Source organism: Phyllostomus discolor, chromosome 6, assembly GCF_004126475.2.
Source record: "Phyllostomus discolor isolate MPI-MPIP mPhyDis1 chromosome 6, mPhyDis1.pri.v3, whole genome shotgun sequence".
NCBI lineage: Eukaryota > Metazoa > Chordata > Mammalia > Chiroptera > Phyllostomidae > Phyllostomus > Phyllostomus discolor.
In genome coordinates this window covers 54369114-54393556 of record NC_040908.2, presented here as the reverse complement: position 1 = coordinate 54393556, position 24443 = coordinate 54369114, and the positions used below count along the sequence as shown (strand labels likewise).

Genomic DNA, 24443 nt, shown 5'->3' with positions numbered 1-24443 from the left:
GACAGACACACGTTTATTTCTCCCACTTTCAATATGTGTTTTTTGTTTTTTGTTTAGAAGTTATGCCCCAGCACCATTCCAGGGGTGGAATGCATGGCCTGTGTGTAAACTGCTCAGGGATTCTCAATCCTATGGACCAGAAAATTATTCAGGGGTAGGAAAAAAAAAGGCTCCATTAGTTCTTGAATCATAATATACTTAGAGCCAGAACTACTAGAGTTATCTTGAAATCAGAGTTAGAATGGATATAAAGGTAGGCCTAAGAAAGAGATTTTTAAAAAACTGGTTACAAATTACACTTTTAATTTCTGAATCAATTTATATCTGAAAGTTCATTCACATGAACTAAAGTAATTTTCCATTTATTTTTATTCAATTTGAGATTTTTTTAAGTTGAGCCTTTACATTTTTTAACTGACACACATTATTTTAATTTTAATTGTGGAAAACAAATAATATTTTAGGAAAGAAAGTATTAAGGGTATGGAAAGCGAAAATGATTATAATAATAGCAAGCAGTTGATTACTTGATTTATTCATTGAAATCAGGTCATCAGACAAGTTCATTTATATGTTCAGACTAGTTCACTTTTGGAGCAATAAATATATGGACCCACTACGTACCACGGTGTACAGGTAACTGGTTCTCAGTATTATTCAAACATGAATATTATCTAATATTTTTGTTTACATTAATGAGTAAGATAAAAGTAAAACAACTTGGACATATTGAAATTTTGCTTGTTTGTTAATGACATGAGTGAATTTTCTACTCAATCAGATAATAGTTTTCAAACACTGGAAGCACATTTCTCAATTTTTGTGCTTATTATAAATAGCCACAGATGCAACACACTTTAAAGTTTAATCTGTATTATTAATTTTTAACTTTTGTTGATTTCAGTGATGTAAAATACTTCTACCATGGTCAATATTATCAGGTGAGATCAGTAAATGCTTTGAGGTAACAAAAAATCCTATTTTATCCTTAGTTCATGGCATCTGAAATCAGTAAATTAAAGTATTATATTTACTATATTATGTATGAATACCTCATTTCATATAAAGCTTCAACTTTCTCCCCCTGTTCAGATGTAGTAGGGCTAATTGCAAGTAAGCCATCTGCCGCCTGTGGAAACAGAGAAAGCATGGTCAGCTTTTCTCATTCTTGCTTACCTTCTCCCACACTTACTCACAGCAATTTCTGACCTTTCCAGGAAACTTCATGGTTGTAAATCTAGTACTATTATAAAAAGATTTGAGATCTCAGAGCCTAGAAGATGTCAAAGGTACTTTTGTTTCTTATGGGCACACTGATATTTTCCTTATATCTCCTTTAGAAATAATGGGCCAATTCGCAGGATGTGGATGACACTTTTTTTTTCCCATCTATCTGGTGCTTGTTTAGACTTGATTGGTTCTTTTTTTTTTTTTTTTTGTCTGTTTGGACAGTGTACTTCTATGGACTCATTTTTTGGGGGGGTCTCACTGGGATTTCAAACAACTGTAAGCTAACTCTCCTCCATAGCCCTACTTTCTTCCATGGAAAACAGTTGTTCATGTTTTTATCCGCAAGCCCTGCAAATGAAATCCAAAAGCCAATCTCAACCCAAGTTTAACTCTTTTTTGCTCTGACAAACTCATCTCTTCTTATCTGTGGGATTTCCAGGACAGGAATCAGATAGCATTCTATTGTACTGGGCTCACTGCTGGAAACACACACCAAGTTCAAGTAACCTGTAGAAGTCCCTTTCATTAGAGTTAAACTGAGTAGTTGGCATCCCCCTTCCCTCTAAAACCTTCCCTTGGATGAAGGGTGAGTGCATTCGTGCGTGTAGGTATGTGAAGACTCTTTCCAAAGGGATCTTCACACTATATCCTTTTTCTATCTGAAATCTCTTGACTCTCTTATGTCCTCACAGTTTGTTCAAGAGAGCTGTAACTGATTTTTTTCTGTGTGTGTGTAACTGATCTGTAACAGTCCTCTTTGCAAATTCTGCATAGGATCTAGTGGTGACTTTGTCATCCAGCATCTATTAGCTTTTAATACTTTAAACAAAACTTCTATTTTTGCAGGTTATTACATCATAAATATGAGTAACATCATGAGATTTTTTTCAATCCACTTTTAAAAGCTGTTCTCGTATTTCTTTTTTAAACAAAGGAAATTTTATATACATGCACGTATGTTTATGTGTTGAGTACATACATGTACGGTATATTCATCATATTTAAAATTCTGAAGCTGTAGATACAAAAAAGTCATAAAAATGAAATGAAATACCTCCGAAATCTATCTCCCAGTAAAATGTGCTTCGTATATTTTATTTTGGCCCAATGCAAGTAAAAATATCTTCAGAGATACTCTCTTTCATGTGTGTTCTCAGCCCCCCCCTCCTTACCTTATACACTGTGGTCATCCTTTCCTCTCAGCAAGTACAAACCATTTTAATTTGGATTTTATTGGCAGCATACATTCTATTTCATGAATATATTATTTTTTCCTGAACTAGTCCTCTATCATTGAATATTTGAGTGGGGTATTTGTTTCTTTGTAAACTACACTACTATGAACAAATTACATTTATTTTTATTTATTTTCTAGATAGGCATTCCCCTTTCATTAACCCAATAACATTGCCTCTTTTGGGGTACATTTGTATTTTAATAGGTATTCATACTTAAGCCAAAAGTAAACATTTTTAAAATAGAAATTCAAGTATCAGTTAATGGGAAAGGAGTGTATTTGGGTACATACTATCCCTTTTTGTTCCTTGAGATATCCTAGTAATTGGACAATTGCCTGTCACTGTCTACTATTAAATCTGGGTCAAATTCTATTTGTTATGCATAAGATAAGCACCTCCTAACATAGAAGTGTTTTGGCAGTTTTTTTAAACCAAGAAAAAATTCTCATTTTCAGTGATTCGCAGTAATTCTAGTTGCTTATGTTAAATCCATTTAAACTTCTCATACTGCTAAATTAGGTTAGCAAACTTATCCAACAGTCCTTTCTGTGTAACATTCATTCATTCTTCTCGATTGTTCCAAAAGTTATTTGCCAGAGGATTATGAAATAAACAAGTAAAGAGGAGAAACAAAATGGAAGTGTAGTGTTATTTTTTACAAAGTTCAGTATTTTCAGAAAAAAAGTATTTTTAAAAAATATGTATCTCGGGTATTTCACCATTTTATCCCTCCTAATTTCGAGGATATTCTGCACTTTTTAGAGAAATATGACAATGACATAGAACGTACATTTTTTTTCCTAGAAATGCACATTGTGACTGCATACTTGGTAATACAGTGCTACAGGTAATTGTTTTTAGACTAACAATGTACACTTTTGGAAAGTAAGATCTAGAATATTTAATACATTGCACAAAATTTCAGAATTTATTTTATTATTATAAGTTGGGAATTTAAAAATTAGACCTAAGGTTTGTCAATGTACCCATCTTTAAAAATGATATAATTACCATTTTTCCCTTGAATAAGATTGCTTCTCCATGGCTTGTTTAAAAATTGTAAATGAATAAAATAAACAGCATAAAAAACACAACTCAAATTATTTCTGTTGTTGCAAAAAAAGTAATAATTTCCCTGTGATATGTGCATGTGCAGCATGCACGCATAAATAAATAAATAAATAAATACATCAGCTCAAGGCAACTTTTAGAAATTACTAATTGCATAATATTTAGGGAAGCAGTGTTTTACTTAATATTGTTATCACAAAATGGTACTCCTTGGCATAAACCTTCCATAATATATATTATTAGAGAGAAAAAAAGTGATCCTGTGCCTTTAATTTCCCTTTCTGAGAGAGGGAAGGCTGCACACCACTGACAGGCTCACTTGTTCCCGTCTTTAATGTGCAATCTGTTTTCTCCAGCGGAGGGCACTCAGTGTATCACAAACTCAAGCATTAGCACCAACAAGCTCTGAGCATCATCAGTCTCTGGAAAGCCTTCTGAATTAGACAAGGGCTGCCTCTCAGCACAGCTACAAAACACTTTAAACCTGACCAGCTAACTAAATGGATAAACCTAGCCTGCATAGCTTTTAAACTGGGGTCTCATACAACACAGGAGGCCTACTTGCTTCAAGAACTGAAATCCAGAGGATGAATTGCTTTATCTGGGAATGGCAAAAGCCAGCACAATAAGGAATGCCAGGTATTCTGAAGATTTTCTTCTTTTTTTTTGTCCCCCCTCTTTTTATAGAGAAGTTGGTTACCTTCGAGATGGGGCTGTAGCTCTTTTGCACTGATTGCCAATTACTGCTGATGGGTCTCTGGTGAATTACACAATGGTCCTCAGAGCCTAGAAGCCCTCCCTCGCCCCCCAGGGCTTCCTTCTCCCTGCCCCCCATCCCACCCCATGCTGATTTTTCTTCATATATGTATATATATATATTTTTGCCTGTCCTTTCCGGGGAAGTTTGTATGGGGCTACTAGCTCACATACGAGATCAGAATGGTGTGAATGACAGCCGCACTGTGTCATGAAGGTGGTGGTGGTTTCAGCGCGAGAGACCAAATAAGAAGAAAGCTGAGAGGGGGGAACCGTTTTTGGATGACAAAGGATGGGTAAGTGAACTTTTGTTGTTTCCTTGTTAGCAAAGCTGATCCTCTTGGCTTCCGATCTTCAGTCGTGGCTTTAGCTGATAAAAGACGGTGAAACAGGCAAAAAGCAGCAGCCTTTGAGTTTGCCAGTTGACTCAGTATAGTTGCTATTATATTTTTAGACCATTTTCCTGTTTGTAGTTTTTTTTTTTAATTCGTAAATGCATAACACGGACTTAGACTCGAGAGAAATATCTTTAAGACTGTCTCTTCTGTATGCGTATCCACAGCTTGGGAATTGGACATGAGATAAATATCGTTTTTGCTTCTATTTCTTGATAATATTACTATGCGTGTATTTCAGGTCGCTGTCAGGAAGATTGTTAACACTTTACAGCGTTTGTGGAGGGCTGGGGTCGTTACTTTATCAGAGGTCGCACAAGGGCTTGCTTTATCTTTGAAGCTGTATCCTGAACACAGCTTCCAAATTTTCAGCAGTCATTTGCCCGTCTTATTTTTTCAAGTGTGACTGGCTTCCTCCACCCCCCTTTCTCCTGTCTGGGAGAGCTGGAATGTATTTCAATGAGTCTGTAGCTGGCAAGAGGACAGAGCAAGATCGGGTTTCAAACAGGAAAAAAAAAAAGACTTAACTGGTTGAGTAAAAGAGTGTTATCTATTATTTATTATTTATTTACTTATTTATTTATTTATTATTTATTTATTTGGTTAGAGGTTTGGTTGATTTACGTCTCAGTTAAAATTATGAATATTTAAAATAAATAAAGAAACCGCAGCACACAGTAGTTTTTTTTTCCCCTACCACTAAGAATTAATAAATCTGTTGACGGAGGAAAGAAGTCCCTTAAGATACCGTGACTTGGAATTGCAGCCTAAGTGCCAATGCATTACAACTTTGCCGGTTTTCAGAAGTTAATGGAGGTAGGGGAAAGAAAAGTCAGTGAGAAATTTTAGCAGGTTGGGATGTGGGGGAGGGGAATGCTAGTTTGCGTTTCTCTACTTGTTTATACCCTGCATTTGCAAAAGCATCTGTGTTAAAATTAATGGTAAAATTAATACTACACAAGTTATTTTGCATCTTATTAAATATTTAATAAGAATCCGAGGATCTTAACTTTGGAGCGTTTCGTGTTACCAGGAGTCAGGGTTCTTGATCTGTGTATATCCCTGGGCAAGAGAGACACCGAAGGCAGCTCTTCCTGAGTGTTGAGAGTACCTTGACTGTAATTAGTCTTCACACTGTGCTTAATTGGTGCCCATGCTAGTTCCAATGCCATTTTTTTTTCAGAGCTCATAACTGTTTTTCTATTATGCAATAAGGACACAATCTTAGGCAGGGCAAACCTGGGTTACCTTGACAGCTGACTGAAGCTCCTTTGCCAATCACAGCCTGTGTGCTCAACTAGGAGAGATGTACAAGTACGGGGGTTTACAAAGTCACATTTATGCCATTACCAGAAGATTTAGTAATCTTTCTCTTGGTACCGGGTGTTCAACGGAGTGTCTAGCCAAATACTATTGTTTTTAAAATGTCGGCATTAAGTGCTAAAACAGGCTCTGTGCCTTGCAGTGCTGATGTTTACATGAACTCCGGAAACTCAGGAAAGCTTTGCTCTGGGTTCCTGACACTGGCGGTTTGAAAATCAAAGAATGAAACCTAGATAGAAAACATGCAGCACAGAAGACAAGAAAGCTTTAAATGTTAAACACGTTGTTGTTAAATAAACTGTCCCATTACAACACCAGATGAAATGTCCCTGATATTAGTAAACTGGTGGTGATTTGTATCAATAGCTTTACAATGTGCGTTTGTCTTTTTAACATTGTAGGTTTCCGTTTAATTACGCAGCTGAGAGGCATGCGCGTGGTGCTAGTGCTACTTTCTACACTGCTGCTTGTTATGCTATCAGGGGCTCAGAGAGCTTGCCCAAAGAACTGCAGATGTGATGGCAAAATTGTGTATTGTGAGTCTCATGCTTTCGCAGATATCCCAGAGAACATTTCTGGAGGATCACAAGGCTTATCATTACGATTCAACAGCATTCAGAAACTCAAATCCAATCAGTTTGCCGGCCTTAACCAGCTTATATGGCTTTATCTTGACCATAATTACATTAGCTCAGTGGATGAAGATGCATTTCAAGGCATTCGTAGACTGAAAGAATTAATTCTAAGCTCCAACAAAATTACCTATCTGCACAATAAAACCTTTCATCCAGTGCCCAATCTCCGCAATCTGGACCTCTCCTACAATAAGCTTCAGACATTGCAATCAGAGCAATTTAAAGGTCTTCGGAAACTCATCATTTTGCACTTGAGATCCAACTCATTAAAGACTGTGCCAATAAGAGTTTTTCAAGACTGTCGAAATCTTGACTTCCTGGATTTGGGTTACAATCGTCTTCGTAGCCTGTCCCGAAATGCTTTTGCTGGCCTCTTGAAGTTAAAGGAACTCCACTTGGAGCACAATCAGTTTTCCAAGATCAATTTTGCGCATTTTCCACGTCTCTTCAACCTCCGCTCAATTTACTTGCAATGGAACAGGATTCGCTCCATTAGCCAAGGCTTGACATGGACTTGGAGTTCCTTGCACAACTTGGATTTATCAGGGAATGACATCCAAGGAATCGAGCCGGGCACATTTAAATGTCTGCCCAATTTGCAAAAGTTGAATTTGGATTCCAACAAGCTTACCAACATCTCACAGGAAACTGTCAATGCATGGATATCATTAATATCCATTACTTTGTCTGGAAATATGTGGGAATGCAGTCGGAGTATTTGTCCTCTGTTTTATTGGCTTAAGAATTTCAAGGGAAATAAGGAAAGCACCATGATATGTGCAGGACCTAAGCATATCCAGGGTGAAAAGGTTAGTGATGCAGTGGAGACATATAATATCTGCTCTGAAGTTCAGGTGGTCAACACAGAAAAATCCTACCTGGTGCCCCAAACTCCCCAGAAGCCTCTGATTATTCCTAAACCTACAGTCTCTAAATCTGACCCCACCCAGCCCACCCTTGAAACACCAAGCCCCTCCCTAGGGTTTCAGATTCCTGGCACAGAACAAGAGTATGAGCATGTTTCGTTTCATAAAATTATTGCAGGGAGCGTGGCTCTCTTCCTCTCAGTGGCCATGATCCTCTTGGTTATCTATGTGTCTTGGAAACGCTACCCAGCCAGCATGAAGCAACTTCAACAGCACTCTATTATGAAGAGACGGCGGAAAAAGACCAGAGAGTCTGAAAGACAAATGAATTCCCCTTTACAGGAGTATTATGTGGACTACAAGCCTACAAACTCTGAGACCATGGATATATCCGTTAATGGATCTGGGCCCTGCACATATACCATCTCTGGCTCCAGGGAATGCGAGGTATGAACCATGATCCTCCTAAAAGCATTTCTACTGCGGGGAAGGAGAGGTAAATGTTTGAAGCGCTCTAGGTGTCTCTAATCACTAGAAAGATTAATGACCCTTTTGCTTTTGGGTTTTGCTCAGTGTGAAAGGTTACTTAATTAAATTACAACCACCAGGAAATTGACTGTTTTTTTTTTTTATGGTTGAAATTTGAAGGAAGTTCATTCAAGGATGAGATTAAGTTGGAATAAAGCACTATGTTACAACATCATTTCTTTTTAAGTTTGTATACAGGGGTTGGACTTCACATACATACACATGAACAAAACTCATTCTAAAATTTATGCCTGGTTCTTGTTGTTTGACATTTGTGATGGAGTAAAGAAGGAGGGGAGTAGCTTGATAGAAAAACAAAGTGATTTTTACCAAAAGTTCCAGGAGGTAACAAAGATTTAAACCAAAGAGCAATTTACCCAATGGTTGATTTTGTTGTAAATTTTTAGTTTTAACTAAAGCATGCAACAGGGATCTCACAAGGAGAACTGTTTCCGTGTTACTTGCCATGTAGTTATTATACCAGCATAGAGAATGTCAAAGAGGCCTACTGTGTAGTTGTATTAGGCTTTTAAAGATGTCTGTCTTCCTTCCTTTTTTCTTTCGTTTCTTTTTTCCTCCTTCTTGTTAATTTTTTAAAAATTACTGGACATTGATCACTTTTCAAAGGTTTTCTTAAGTGCTGGCTATTTGTATGTAATCAGAATGAAACTTAAATTTCATTTTTTGGCTATGTTCCTGGAAACTAAAATCAGGTCATGATGTTGTGGGTGATTTAGCAATGACATAATGACAGGCAGGACAGGGACTGTTTGTGAGTGTTGCTGTCATCCCCAAAAGAAATGACGTGTATTCTTGTTAAACTTATCCAAAACTAAGTGATGGAAATGTGTATAAATAAAAAGAGAGAGATTTGAGTTCTGGGTATTAGCTTTTCTGTGATATTAGCCTTAAATGAAGGCATTTCATGTTATAATATTTTCATCTTCACAAAAAAAATGTTTGGACCCAGTGTCTGATTAATTTGAAGATCACTTATATGAATATATTTATGAATAGGAAAATAGTCACAGATTTCAACTTGTCAATAGGTAATACATGATGCAAATTATTCTTTTGGTAAACTTGATCAAAAAGTGCAAAGACAGTGACTGCCAGAGCCTCGGCTGCTGGAGTGAACTAGTGAAGAGAAGTTAAGTTCTGGCACTGTGTTGTCTTAGTGTTCAATTTTAGATGATCACTGTTTCAAAACAAAATTTGATGAATATTTAAAGACTTTGCTCTTTTTTAATATTAGTTATAGCAGTTGAAAAAATATAATGTGCTAATATATTTATATAATTATATATTTATATTAGCACATTATTATATATGCATATTAGCACATTATATATAACATTTCTATAGTCTGAATGCAAATGCTAATGAAAATATTTTCAGACAAATCATTGAGTTCGAAATAATCTCCAACTCAGTATAATTTGCAATATTGAGCTGTTCTTCATAGAGTTCATTTTCTTTTTTTTAGTCCATGACTAAAAAGGAGAAAACTAATCCCAGATAATAAATCCCTAAAAGAAACCTTTGTAAACTATTGCCCTTAAAAATTAAAAAGAATGAAAGATTTTATATAGAAATCTTTACAAGGATGTTTTTATTGCAGGCCAACATTTATACAGTATATGTGATTAGTAAATCAAGTTCATCCTGCTTTATTCTAGATTCTTTTTATAGTTTGAAATCCCTTTAAAAAGCTAGTGATATAAAAAGAAAAGACAACTCCATGTCACTTCTTTCATTTTCTCTTTACTTTTGTATTGGAATGAATTCTACCCCAAAAGGAGAAAGATTATTAAAATACTAAAATTGAGAACAGTAGCACCAAAACTTTCCCAGGCATCTTAAATTCCAGAGATTATTTCTTCGAAGAACCTAGGCGTTACCATGGTAGGAACAAAATAAAAACCTGTTTTACTTAATGAAAACATGAGTGTTTAGAAACACAGTTTGATACTATATGCTCTATAGAGTGGAGTTTATGGTCATGAAATTGCAGTGGCATTGTTGGGGATGAATATGGTGTTAAGACATTAAGTAATGAAAAATTTAATTAAGTGTTGTCATGAAGCAGTTGAGTCAAAATGGCAGCCCTATTGAAATAGATCAAACTCTCCATGCCCTAAAGAGTGGAAATGGTAGGCTATCCATTTAAGACTATAACTCCACTTTCCAGTGTGAGGGGTCCAAGAAACCTACATTTAAATGACTATTAATTTGTTTTGAAACACACAAAAACAAACATTGTAGCCACCACTCCCCCATCTGACAGTATGCTCAGTGCATTACAGTTATAGGTGGATACATGAGGAAAAGGAAGTTCTTAGAAATTGTTATTTCTAAAACGATCATTTTCTCTTATGTCTTTGTCACTCTGGAGTAAGGTTTTCCCTGTTGAGAAAACTTCTCTGCAAAATAAAGCCAAAAGAGATGAACGATTTGCCCAAGGTTATGATTTTTTTAAGACAATAGTGGTAGGCTAAATTTATGTCTGGTGTTGTTTTCATAAACCTTACCTATTAGTGGCTTAGAAAATAGAGAATCATTAATTATTTATAATACAATTTTGTGAGGTAATTTTTTTCTTATTCAAAATGTCAAACTGTACCCAACAAAGCCATACATATTTAACTAGAAAACTTAGCGCCGAATGCTAATTTTCTAAGATAGTGCCTTGAAAAAATTGCATTAAATTGAAAATTCCACTTATACACTAATGTTATATTTTAGTTATCATGGTCTAAATTGTCCAAATATTCATTTTGTCTATTTCTTTTAAGAAGAAAATAAAATATTAAGATTTATAACTAGAATGATATCTGTGAGCTACCACACAAATATGGCACGCAGTTTACAAAGTAAGGTTTGGCTCCATTCTTTGCAAGATTTAATTTAAAAAAATCCTTGTGCACATTCTCCCTAATACATTGAAGGAGAATATTATAATAACTTAGGCAGTAAAAATCTCTTATATCTATAAAAGAGGAATAGAGTAGATAGTTATGAATAATTAATATGATGTATGGCACAACTCTAATAGATACATACGTCTCAATCATCATGCTTTGAGTGGATCAGTGTGTGTGGTTGAACTGAATCATTTAATTTGTCTGTTCTCAGTATGTTCTCAGAAAAGAGAACTTAAAGCCAAAAGGATACAGCTTTGACTAAACCTTTGTAAAATGTCATGAAAAGAAAAAAAATCGCTAATACGTACTTTTGAAAATAATTTGTGAACTTTGCATAGCTTTATCTCATTAAAAATATTACAGGATTGTGAAGTAACTTCATTCTGCATAACAAAATTTTACATACAGATGGTACAGAACACAATTCTGAATATCTGGTTCTTCTAGGATACATTTATCAATTGAAAATAGCCAAGACCTTTATAAAATTAGTCACTGTTAATATAGGACAAGAGAGAACATTTTACGTTTGTATTTTGAATTAAAAATAATTAAATTGGTAAAAATGAATGTCTCTAAAGAGATCCTCCATCCAAAGTTTTTAGAACTTAAGTAATTGAAATTTAAAAGTTTAATAACTCCATAAAGCTAAAAGTACTGCCATTAAGAAAGTAGGAGTACAGGTGACATTAGGTATATATTTTCCAAATACTTGATATTTTGGTTATATTTTTCAGATTCAAGTAAAATATAAATATATTGATTGTTATTTGGGGCTTTTATTATTTCTTTCACTGCTGTGCAGTGGGTGGTATAGGCATTTCTACAGTTTATATTTATTGAATGTAATAGGTCAGGTCAAACTATTGACTTAAGGGAGTTATTAACATTTTTCCACACTTTAGAAGTTGACATTTTGAAGTACACTGAGTGAATTTTTGAGAACTAAAAAGCATAATATGTTCAGAGAGGATTGTAAGTGAAGCAGGATCAGTACCATTGAGTTCAATTTACACGTTGCCAATATAAAGCTACAGAAAATAGACTTTATTTTGGTGGCTAACTACTACTGTATTATGTTAAAATGTTATAATTGAAATTATACTTTGTGTATTTGCATACAGTGTATTTATGTGTGTGTGTGTTTGTATGTGAGTATGCCTATGTGTTCCGAGAGAAAGATGGAGAGAAGAGAAGGGAGAGAACATAAATATATTTCTATTAACATTTTTGTCCATTTTGAAGATTTGAAATATTAGAGGAAAAAAAAACTTGGGTTAAAATGACCAGAGTTTGTTAGTTAGGAGCATACTCCTTAAGATAAACATTTAATCCTCTCTAAAATTGTAAGTATCTTATGTCTAGATAGTCTAATATTCTTTCTTTAAAAAGTAGCATTTAAAATACACATTGTCATATTTGGTGTGACTTTGAAGTAGTCACTTTATTTCTCTGTGACCCATCATTAAATAAATGAGTCCATTCAGCTAGCACAGTATATCCCAAATCAAAACATTTGCCAGATTAATAAACTTTAAAAATCTCTCTGATCATTCCTAGGACCAAAAGAACAAGATGGGATATGCTTGAAGAACTGAATTATTTATAAGCATTGTCAATGAAAAAAGAGAGAACTTCATGAGTTAATAAAAAAAGGAAAAATTAGACTCTTCAGGGGCAAGTTCGTGACACAGGTGCCGCACACACATGTGCACACACAAGGACAGACATAGATTTATCTAGCTCTTAAATTCTGCCAAGTAACTAGTTATTTGAAAGCATTTAAAATATTACTTCTTTTCAAAAAATCTATAGTCTGAATTTGATCCAATTAAAATTTATGTGTGAATAGAGTTTACAGAGTGACAGCTGCCAAAAAGGCTTGGCATGTCAATTTAGGAATGATTTAAAATAACGATAAAGGGTTCAATTTCTTTTTGTAAAATGAGCTCATGTTTGCAACTCCTGGAGAAGGTTATAATAATTGGCTGCTCTATAGGATCCCGAGTTGAGGTGTCTTGACTGTGGTCTTAGGAATGCATAGCTTTTGACACACCCCAGTAATCTTCATTTGATTCCAGAAATTTTCTGTTTTAGATTTTTCTATATTCAGTAGAATTCAGTCATCCTAGTTCTCAGTAACTGTATTTGTGGATAGTGTGATGCTTTAGAAACTGCTCTGTAATATTAGTGTTGGAGATGGCGACTCATCAGAATGCTCATGTCTCTAGAGTTTCATGAGTCACTAAAGCAAAGTGAAATAATGGAAACCTGTATATCACCAGATAGTGGGAATTTTGAAAAATTAGTATGCTTTGGATCAGTGAGAAGCATAAAAATGATGTTGAGTATGTTTAAAAGTTAAAATTGCTTATTATAGTATCAAAAGAACTATCATTCATTTGGTCAGTTTAATAAAAATCTCAATACTCTTAAAATGAAAAAGAAATTATGAGGGTATTTTTCTCATCCACTCATAGTACTAAAATTTTAACTAAAGTTAAAAGGAAGGTTGAGAAAAAGCACAGGATTGTCTGTGGTATTAAAATTACTGACTCTTAAGTAAACTGCTTTAACATCCTTGACGCTGCTTTATATGTGCCAAGGCTATGATTTATATTCCTGCTAAATAGTTTAAAAAATAATGCTTTCACTGTCAAGAGAAATTAAGGTCTAAACAAATGTAACTATGGAAAATAAGTCCTCTAACAGACAGATGTTTGACTTTAAGTCAAATCCTACATATAATAGTGGTAAAAGTAAGGTTTGGGAATGAAACAATAAAAATATATACATTAAAACATTAAAGTATATATGGCTACATTAAAAGTCAGAAAAAATCTTCCAAAATTGTGAGTAAGCTTGATGAAAAGGAAAACGTTACCGAGGCCGAGATATCAGATAAATAATAATCACATGTGTAACTGAATAAGATTATGATATTTAGCATTATTGTTTGTACATGGAAATGAGATCTTTATATTTTAATATTATATAAATGGTATTCTTAAACATATATATCAAAATAAGTTTGAAATATAATTGTATTTAAACAACCATGTAAAATTAAACACCTATATATTCCCCATAACAATTTCTAAAAAACTGAAATATATATTGCACACAGATAGTAATTTATATTATACTTTTGCATAAACCCTGTTCTTTACTACCTTGTTCAGTTCACATGAATTGCCTCAAAACTAAATATTTGTGGGAGACATTAAAATATTTAAAGACATCAAAATAAGTTTGTTTCTTCTGTCATTGCTTCAATTTATTGTGATTGTTTTCTGAATTTTGGGACGTCTAAATCACCATCTCTTGGAAAGCTCTTTTCTCTCCCTTACTTCAGTTATTTGTGTATGCACTGGACTCTCAAACCTCTGTGATAGGGATAAAGATGTAATTATTAAGCTAGCAAGAAGGTTCATAATTTTTTCTTTCATTTTTTTAAATATAAAATTATGTTATAGAAGAAAGGAAGGTACAGTAAACATTTTTGTTGCTTTGGTTTTAAAAGAAAATGTTAAGGTTAACAAAGTAACTATAAACCAAAACAAAATTTTCTGCACAAATTTCTAATCATTTTTATTTAATATTTTAATGGTTGGAATCTTCAAATCTAATTGAATTTAAAAACTAAAAAGTATCTTAAATTTTACAGTGTACTTGAATATTGATTTAGATAAGATAAAATAAATATAGTTGTGTTTGTTTAAGAAAATTTACTCTTAAGATCTCAGCAAGCAAATATATACATTCTCTTTTTTTAACTATTTATTTATTTTTAGAGAGAGGGGAAAGGAGGGAGAAAGAAGGAGAGGAACATCAACGTGTAGGTGTAGTTACCTTTCACATATCCCCTACTGGGGACCTGGCCTGCAGCCCAGGCATGAGCACTAGACTGGGAATCGAACCTGCGGCCCTTTGGTTGTTGCAGGCTGGGACTCAGTCCACCGAGTCACAGCAGCCAGGGCTCAAATGTATACTTTCAAATGGGAATATAGTTATGAATTCATTCCATTTTGGGGTCATTTTTAAGGTTAGAGCAAAGCAATATAGATACAAATTGGGAATGGCAAATGATATAGACAAAGAGGGGGAATGACTGAAATTGTTTTATTTTGGAAACTCGATGTGTAATAATGTTCACTATTTTCCTTTTAAGGGATAACAATTGTTATTTTGCAGTCTTCATTTAAGATTAAGCATCATCATCTAAAGCACTGAAATTGCACTAACGTAGTTAAATCTGTTTAAACAAAAAAAATAAGCAGCAACCTTTGGGTATAAGTTCTATGTTTGCTTTTTCAATTCCTCTCTCTTCCATCAAGTCACTTTCCTCAAATATTGGTTATTTTACTTTCTTCTAGAGACCTAAGTATTTGTGGTGCTGGGAATTATTGAAAGTTGATTTTTTAATTTTGTTTTTGTTTTGTAGCTGACTCATATTAAATACATTTATGTTCAAATAAAGCCCTGAAAATATTGCTTGTTTGTTTTGGCATAAATTTGATCATGGTGTACTTCACTAGTAAGTATTTGATATTTACAATTTGAAAGTGGCATCAACTATTCTTAAATGTTTCTAAGAAGACTTAAAAAAAGAAAAAATACAAATATAAATTAATTATGCCAGAGTCTTTTTTAGTATGGTCTCCACAGATGAAAAATTGTTATTTTCTTTGTGTTCATAGGTCTGTAAAAGTAATAGCAGTGAGGTCAGCCTTAAAGTACTTTAGGTTGATGGTCAAACCACAACATGGACCGAAATTGCATTGGTCCAGTGGTTAGATCAAGGGTTGAAAAAGAGGTCTTAGAGATTTGAAACTGACTCACTTTACTTCTATAATATTGGACAAGTAAATATATATCTGACCTTTCCGTGATATAATTTTTCCATCTATTGAACTGGGATAATAACTTTCCAACTAACTGGTTGAAGTGATTAATGAGCTTCTATTTGAAAACCACTCTCCTTCTTAAAAAGCTTCAGTGTAAATATAAATATTAGCCATAAGCCCTACTGTCTACTGAAAATGCAAAATACAGTGTTGCTGTATTATTTTCATTGTTATTATTATTATTATTATTATTATTCTAATGGTCTAATACTCCCTGATGTAGAGACAAGTGTTGTGATTACATTTTTACTAAAGTGAATAATAAACCTGACCTTTCAGTCCCTTGTCTGAGCTATAATTTAGTTTGGGTACCAGACACAATAATATTTCAGTAATGCCCCAGGATTTGTAAAATACTCCCTTGACTGAACATTTTATTCACATTTCAAAGAAAGCAGAATTCACATTGTTTTATTGGTATTAACTGTAAAGAAGAAATGGGTTACAGAAAAATCTCACAAATTTCCAGTTTGATCTAGTACAGCCCTTAGTTCATTTTCTTAACAAGTGGAGGCAATTTAAATTTTCCCAAAGTGTTTATTCATGATGAGTGGGAATTTAAAAAAATATATATAGGGTATTCTTTATGAATAAGATATTAATATGTGATTTTAAGAATAACTGATATTTCTCTAGAATGCATATATGCTAAATATAATGAGATCTTATTTTTGCTTAAGTGAAAATTTTTTTAAAATTCTATTTTTGTCCCATTGTCTATATTTTAAAGTGAAATACTTTTTAAGTATCCCCACATAATACCTCTCATTACTGTTGTGAGCTACGGAAAAGAGGGCACCACTGGGTACATTTCCTTAACAAAAACAAACATCCCATGGACAAGAGGAAATGGCATCTTTGCTGGAGAAGGCTGCATGCTGTATTTTTTTTAACTGGAAATACAAAATTACCTAAGTTTTAGATTCTGCCATTTGTTGAATATGTCTCTTCAAATTATGTATTTTGGGACTAGGAAAATAACCACGGGATAGGTTTATGGATCCACTGGACCCACTGTGAAATGGACCTGAAAAGTCCGTTAATTGCCAGGAGCCCGTCTGACTAGTAGACTACAGTGACGTTTTGGATCTCCAGGAATTCATATCACTTTAGAGGCAAGGTCCAGCAGTCCATCAGACTACTTTACTTTCCCTAATGCACAGTCTCCTTGGTAAATAGGTATTTGTCTCTTCAGAGAAGACCAGGGAAAGGTTAAGAGTATACATGCTTGATAGTTTAGCAGGGTCTTTCCTGAAGGGGATCTGACTTGCCTTTCATTCACAGGGTTCTGGGCCTGTAAACTGGCTCAAGTCCAGGAATTGCTTAGGGCGACGTGACTCTTTTGTGGTGATTCAAGGTGTACTTAATGTTCACTTGATATAGCACTCTCCCACTTATACAGATCAAGTACGAATTTAGTAGCCTGCTCATGTACTTTTTTTCCTCAGGATGCTGTGATTATTGACAGCATGGTATGTGGCTTTTGAATCAAACTATTTTTATTATGACTTCGATTCTGCTGTCCCTTGTGGTAACCATGCCTGTCTTATTTTTGGCAATGAAGTGCTGGCACTAGGTGGTGCCCCCCGGGGGACTTCGTTGTCCCGTTGCATTTAGGGGTGCCAGTTCAGTGGTACCCATTCCCACTGTAAGTCCTGAACTGCAGTGAAGTGTGACAGCAGAGGCCTGGATCCTGACCTTACCTTTTCCAGTCTCTTTTCCCTCTCCACATGCCAGGTTGTAAATCAGTTTTACATCTTAACATTTGATCTATAGTGTTCTAATCAGATTTAAAAAATTGGGAGGAACACTGCTTAGACTCCAATCATGAAACTTGAAAGATAAGAGAATGTAAAATATAAAAGTAAGTTTTTACCCTATTGCAAATTGTAATTCCATCGGCTCTCTATCTACTTATGGTCTGTCTTTTCTCAAATGACTGGAGGAACGGAAATAATTTTAAATTACTCTTTCAACTTTTTGCCCCTATAACTTTGGCATAACATTTTCCTCGGGAATGGGTGTGCAGTTCTCCAGCCAAAACATGAAGACTGGCGAAGATCATCGTCCTAGAAAGAAGATAACATCCATTCTCTTTCATTTCCTTTATTACTGAAAATTTACTGGAAAGTAGTGACTGATCACAAAAGCAAATATACTGTTTTATTAATGTTGTTGGATTATTCCTATTCTATAGATGCTACTATTTAGAAAAATATTCTGAATTATGAACAAATGTAATTTTGACCAAATCAATTAATTACAGTAGATTAACTTCATTTTGGAAATTTCTAGTTAAAAATAATTTTGGAAAATAGAAATCTGTTAACTTTCTAATTATTATCTTTTATTTTTTTTCTATATTTTATTGACTACATCTTCTAGAATAATATTAAATAATTATGGTGGGTTGGGGTGACATTTTTTTTTGTTACTAATTTTAACACAGACTGCTTCCTGTGTTTTTGTCCACTTCGCCATTCTATTTATTCATTCACTTCTTTATCCAACAAAAATGCATGATGTATCTTCATTAGTAGGTTTAAACATAGGGCTCAGTGCTGTGTTTGCAATAATAAATAAAATATGTCATTTTAGGTAAAAATTGAATACATTTATCATACCCATAGTCTTATTTATAAAATAAACATTCTTCAGGATGGACAAGAGTTTTATTAAATCACTTTTTGTCATTTTGTTATTCGCTTTTGTGATGCATGTCTCCCCCCTGCCAACTTTTTAATTATTGATTTTATAAATTATATATTTTATCTCCAAATGTTAAATGTTATTTACATGTCTGGTATATATTATAGTAGTTTCTTTTTTTCTTTTTTTTTAAGATTTTATTTATTTATTTTTAGAGAGGGAAGAGAGGGAGATAGAGAGAGAGAGAAACATCAATGTGCGGTTGCTGGGGGTTATGGCCTGCAACCCAGGCATGTACCCTGACTGGGAATCAAACCTGCGACATTTTGGGTCACAGCCCGCGCTCAATCCACTGAGCTATGCCAGCCAGGGCTCATAGTAGTTTCTTTCATAATATTCTTTCCTAGATTAGCTCTTATTGAGTTTATTTTATTTTGTTTACAATTTTAAATCTCTCAATAAGGGGGGTCAATCTTATGCTATTTTTATCAATTGTTATATTTAATAATATATCTTCTCTAGTTCTGAAATATTTAAAATTATATGTGTATTATCTTTTCCTTGAAATGTAAAAAATATCAAAAAAAAAAAAAAGGGTCCTGGCTGGCATAGCTCAGTGGATTGAGCACGGGCTGCGAACCAAAGTGTCGCAGGTTCAATTCCCAGTCAGGGTACATGCCTGGGTTGTAGGCTATGACCCCCAGCAACCATACATTGATGTTTCTCTCTCTCTCTCTCTCTCTCTCTCTCTCTCTCTCTCTCCCTCCCTTCCCTCTCTAAAAATAAATAAATAAAATCTTTAAAATATATATATATATCTGCCCAAAACAGCCTTTGTAGTACCTTTTTTGAATGTAATACTGAGAAAACATAAATTTTATCCAGATTTGTTTGCCTTTTTGCATCTTTGAATCTGACTGTTAAATTATAGTTTCTTAGAAGAGTACCCATGTTATTGAAAACTTAGCATATATAATGAATTATTTTATATAATAATTTTTCTTAAAAATCTTCACTAGTTATATATTTGCTCATTTAATCACTATGGATTGTTACACTAGAAACCATAACCAAGGCAGGTGCATTCCTTTGATTCCTGGTCTTATTGTCCAGAAAAAATCATTAGATCATTAGAGGTACATTAGAGGTACAAAGTTTCTGTAAGCTTTTAAATTCCTTAAATATGTAATATTTCTCTAGTGTTACTTTTGTGTTTTAGTTTTGTTTATTCTTGTTCATAATTGCCAAAGCTTTTCAGAGTTGTTTTTTTTTTTTTTGGTAGAATTTGAGGAGAATTACCTTCTAATTATAGGGAATTATGTCAAAATTCTACTTCCCGAGGGATAACACCACCTACATGTGAAAGAATCACTCCATCAGCACTCTCTGACATTCTACGTAATTTTAAATATCATTCCTATCTTACATTTAACTTTCTTACGTAGCAAAATTATTTCTTTGATCTAGATCAGGAATTTGCAAAATAATTCTGTAAAGAACAAGGTAGAGTTATGGGCCGTGTGATTGTCTCTGTGATAACCATTTAAGCCTGCCATTGTAGCATGAAAGCAACCATAGAAAATACGTAAAGGAAGGGAATGCCTATTTCCCAATAAAGTCTTACTCACAAAGTGATGCAGTAGGCTGGATGTGTCTCAAGCCTTATAGTTGGCTGATTCCTAACCTAGATAATTTTCATAGACTACAGACACTGGAATCTTAGCCTTCCAAACAAAACAACATAGAATTTTCTCCTAACCTGCCTTATCTTCCTCTGCCTTATCTTATTCTCCTTTTTGTAGAAAGTCTTTGCAAAAAATTCTATACCTGTCTACATTTCCTCATCAATCACTATATTCTTCAACCCACTATAATCTGTCATAAGAACCTATCAAGCCATCCAAACTTTTGGTAACTTTGCCTCTGACCTTATTGTCATAAAATTTGATGCTTTTAAAAAATTCTTTGTTTTACTTTGATATCTCCGTAACATTCGGCACTTGGTCTTTTCTTTCTCAAATTGTTTTCCTTACTGGAATTCTATACTCAGACCACTCACTCCTTTATTTCTTCATGTTTCTTTTCGATATCCTTTTGAAGCTCAAATTCCTCTACCTGCTTTTCTTATAGCTACTTTTCTCATATCCTTATTTATCCATCCTGTATCTCCTCTTATACAGTATATTTACATATACAGCATATATTACTATTTATATACTAACAATAAGTAAGTTATTTCCCTATTGCTTGACCTCTTCTCTGATTTTCCCACATACATATCAATTTCTTATTTGACATCTGAACTCAGAAACTAAGAGATACCTTAAACCCATTTCCAAACCACACCACGGTTTTTGTTTTCAAGCTTGCTTTTCTTTTATGATTCCTGTCTTGTGAAGGAAGCTATACATTTCTGCAGATCAGATTCATAGGAGTCATCCTTGACCCCATCCTCATCCTCAAAATCCATAAGCAATCTACTCTAATTTTGTTGGTTTTACTTGTGAAGTATATCTCAAATCAGTCCATTTCCACCAGTACCACCTTTTTTTGTCCTATTTAGTCTCCCTATAGCATCATGCTCGGTGGGATTGCTCTCTGTACTATTTACAAGGTGCATTTTTCAAAACAAAAGCTTATCACATCATCCACCTTTATTGAAAGCAATTTAGTGGAGTTCTGTTGTTTTTACTAAAACCCTTTACATGGCCTTAAAAATTCTGAATTGTCTGGCTGTCTTCACTGAGCCTTCTTACCTTATACTCTCTTTGCTCTCCAGTATCTATTCAAGGGAGCCTTCACACTTTTTTAACAGTGGCTTCTTTTTCTTTTCCTTCTTATTTGTCATGCTTTTTCCTTTGACAACATCTCTGGATAAGCCCAGCCCTAGGATGCTATTTATCATCAATTCTCATTCATCCCCTCCTCATGAAGCCACTACAGAAATCCTTGTATTGTCAAACTGCACTATTTTATTCATGTTCTCTACCACTTACTTGTTAAAATAATGATTTGACTAAAATCCTCCAATTCCAATGAATCTAATCAACCTAAGGGAACATAATAGATTACTACTTTTATTGACAGGATACCTCCAATGCCTCACGCCATGTCTTCTATAGAATAGGGACTTCATAAATATTTACAGAAAGAATAAATGATTGTATTTCCAAATTTTATTTCCCTGCCTTTTAAAAATAATAAGGCGCTCTTTTTTGAAAAGTTTCTTTATATATTTTTATCTTGAAAAATCATTTATTCATTATTTAACATTGGAAACTATAAATTAACTTTTGGGTATAGATTTGGGTGTAGCACACTTTTAAATATACATTTTTCTTACTGACTTTTTAATTAATACAGCTTATGCTCAAGATGACAAAATACATTAGGGGAAAAATAAAAATACTTTTATACAACTTTGATTATCATTTTCCTAGCATGTTTGTATTTTTGTTATGCAAATAAAATTAATAAATATAAATTGTTTATAACCTGACATTTTAACTAAACCCTTTTGTGAGTATATATATACAGGGATACACAATCATGTATAATATAATTTTAGTTAGTGGTTAAACTATACATCACTTTTCTGTACAAGAGTTCCAGTATTGTTTTGGTGGTTGTTTCAACATTTTTGGAATGAACAAACAAGATGAGCACCTGTGCACTTATGTCTTTCTAAATATAATTAATGATTAAAGTTATATATTGATATTTCAACCCATCTTCTCTATTTCAACATTAAAAAAATAGTGGTGATTTGCTCCAATAAAAATCTAAAGGTACTTTTTAATATTCACCACTTGATTAATAATGATGCATATATATAGTTTCTTATATTTGACCTTCATATATTTTATTTTCTGTATTATCATTTTTGTCAATTTTTAATTTTATTGACTTATAATAGGTTTTAAATAAGTTTATTAATTCTTTGGCTTGCATAAACATCACTGATTTTGTTGCAGAGCTTGTCATTCATCTTTTAATTACTTTAGGTGGGCTTTTCATTGTATAAATAAAAAATTAATATATTCAAATTATTCTATATTTTATTTTGTTTCTGCATTTCTCTATGTACAAAGGTTATCTCCAAAATTATTTAATAAATATTTACTTTAATTATCCTCTAATAGTTTCATTGTTTTTTTTGCATGCAAATCATTAATTCAACTAACTTGTCCAAAAATGTACCTATTTCCCAAAGTCATCTGTCATTTATTCACAGCTGTGAAATATTTTATTTGTTAACTTCCAAACATTAAATACTTATATATACATATATTAAAGTTTTCTGCATAAATATTTATGTGTTATTTGTGTGGATTATATACTCATATTATGTTTTCATATATATACAGTTATATATGAATATACATGCTCTATTAAATGTTATTTTCTTAATGCTTGTATCATGCTGTTTAATTAATATAATGGGTATTACATTTGATCATTCATCTTTTAAATATTTTTTGGCTGTCATTTTCATCCCATGTCTACATTTAATAATAAAATTTATATATATATATATATAAAGTGGTTCTTTCCCACTATCCTGTTTTCTGTTGTCTTTTATGCTTACCAGAACAATATTTAGAAAAAAATTGTTAACATTTTGCTCTGTATTCTTCTGGATATTTTCTATGCATATAAAAAATAAATGTGATTTCTTCTCAAATTATACTATAATAGCTGTACAGATCCAAATTCTGTTTGTCTGTATGCTATAGGATTTATTCATTTCATGTACTATATCTTGGACGTTTCCCCATGAAAGCAAATAAAGTTGTACTTCTTTGTTTTTAGTTTATTGAAGTATTTCTGTAGGGGTAAGCAAGTGAGATGTGTAAGGATATAAAAATAAATGTTAGAAATATTATCTCAGTGACCTAATAAAATTTATTCAATACATTTATCTGAATTGTGTTATTTTTAAAGAATAATCTGGAGTGAATTAATATCTTTTAATTGTAAAGCTTTCATCTTGGGATATAATAAAATTCTACTTATGTTAATTTCTACTTGTATGTTTACACTAAAACACTAAAATATTCTGTGTATGGGAGAAAATGTATATTTACATATATTACAGTTATTTTATCTTTGTCTTAGTAGGAATATGAGAAATATTCCTTTTCAATATTTTCCTGTTTTTGCTATCATCCCTATAATGCAATTCTGTGTGCATATGTGTTTCAGTATAATTTAATTGGCTTATTAAATATAATACACTTTATGTATCCATTATCTCTCAACCCTTCCAATTGTTAGAATTTACATTTTTTATTTTATTAGTCTATCTTCTGGAATGATGTTGACCAATTAGGAAGCTAAACATTTCAACAGTCTTTCAATTCCACAGTTGCCCTAAGAAAGAAAAGAACTATTGTGGAGGATTTGAGCCAAAAACCATGGAATGTTCAAAGTAATGGAGGAATGTTTGCAGCTGATAATAAGATGCTTCTGCCAGAAGAAGATGCAGTTAGGTGGGCTGGCAGCAATCCTCAAATGAGAGTGTCCCTACTCTGGGGAAGTAGACTTAGATCTGTTACCCTGAGCTATATCACTTTCTTCTCCAGTGTATTTAATTAGGCTTTCTCTAGCTTGTATAATCTTGTGTGGGGAGACCAAGAAAACTCAAAAAAGCATGTGAGTTTGGGACAACATATTAAAAAGTGTTCTGTTTGAAAATGCCCATGGATTGCATTTAATGGAGGCTGGCAAGATTCAGATGCCTTCAAGGGCAAGCAAGGTAAGTAACATAGCTGATGTATGAAGCAGCATGTAAACCTAAAGATTAGGAATTAGAAGACTATAGGAATCTATAGTGATTTAGGCAGACTATGTAGCCTCTGTCAACCTGTTTTCTTATCTATAAGATAATGAGACACAGTTAACATGGGCCAGGTTTAGGT

The 24443-nt window shown here is 33.4% G+C and overlaps 1 protein-coding gene across 2 annotated transcripts in view; it reads left to right on the top strand.

Moving 5' to 3' along the window:
- The first annotated feature begins 3881 nt into the window (after nt 1-3881).
- The window catches only part of LRRTM4 (leucine rich repeat transmembrane neuronal 4), a 751239-nt gene continuing 730677 nt past the window's right edge, over nt 3882-24443 (top strand). The window contains exons 1-3 of one of the 2 annotated variants that reach the window (XM_028517688.2): nt 3882-4178; nt 4443-4591; nt 6415-7961. In XM_028517688.2, coding sequence (XP_028373489.1) covers nt 4588-4591; nt 6415-7961 — 1551 coding nt within the window. In that variant the 5' untranslated portion in view covers nt 3882-4178; nt 4443-4587. The remainder of the gene's footprint in view (nt 4179-4442; nt 4592-6414; nt 7962-24443) is intronic. The other variant, XM_036028213.1, reaches the window with a different exon arrangement.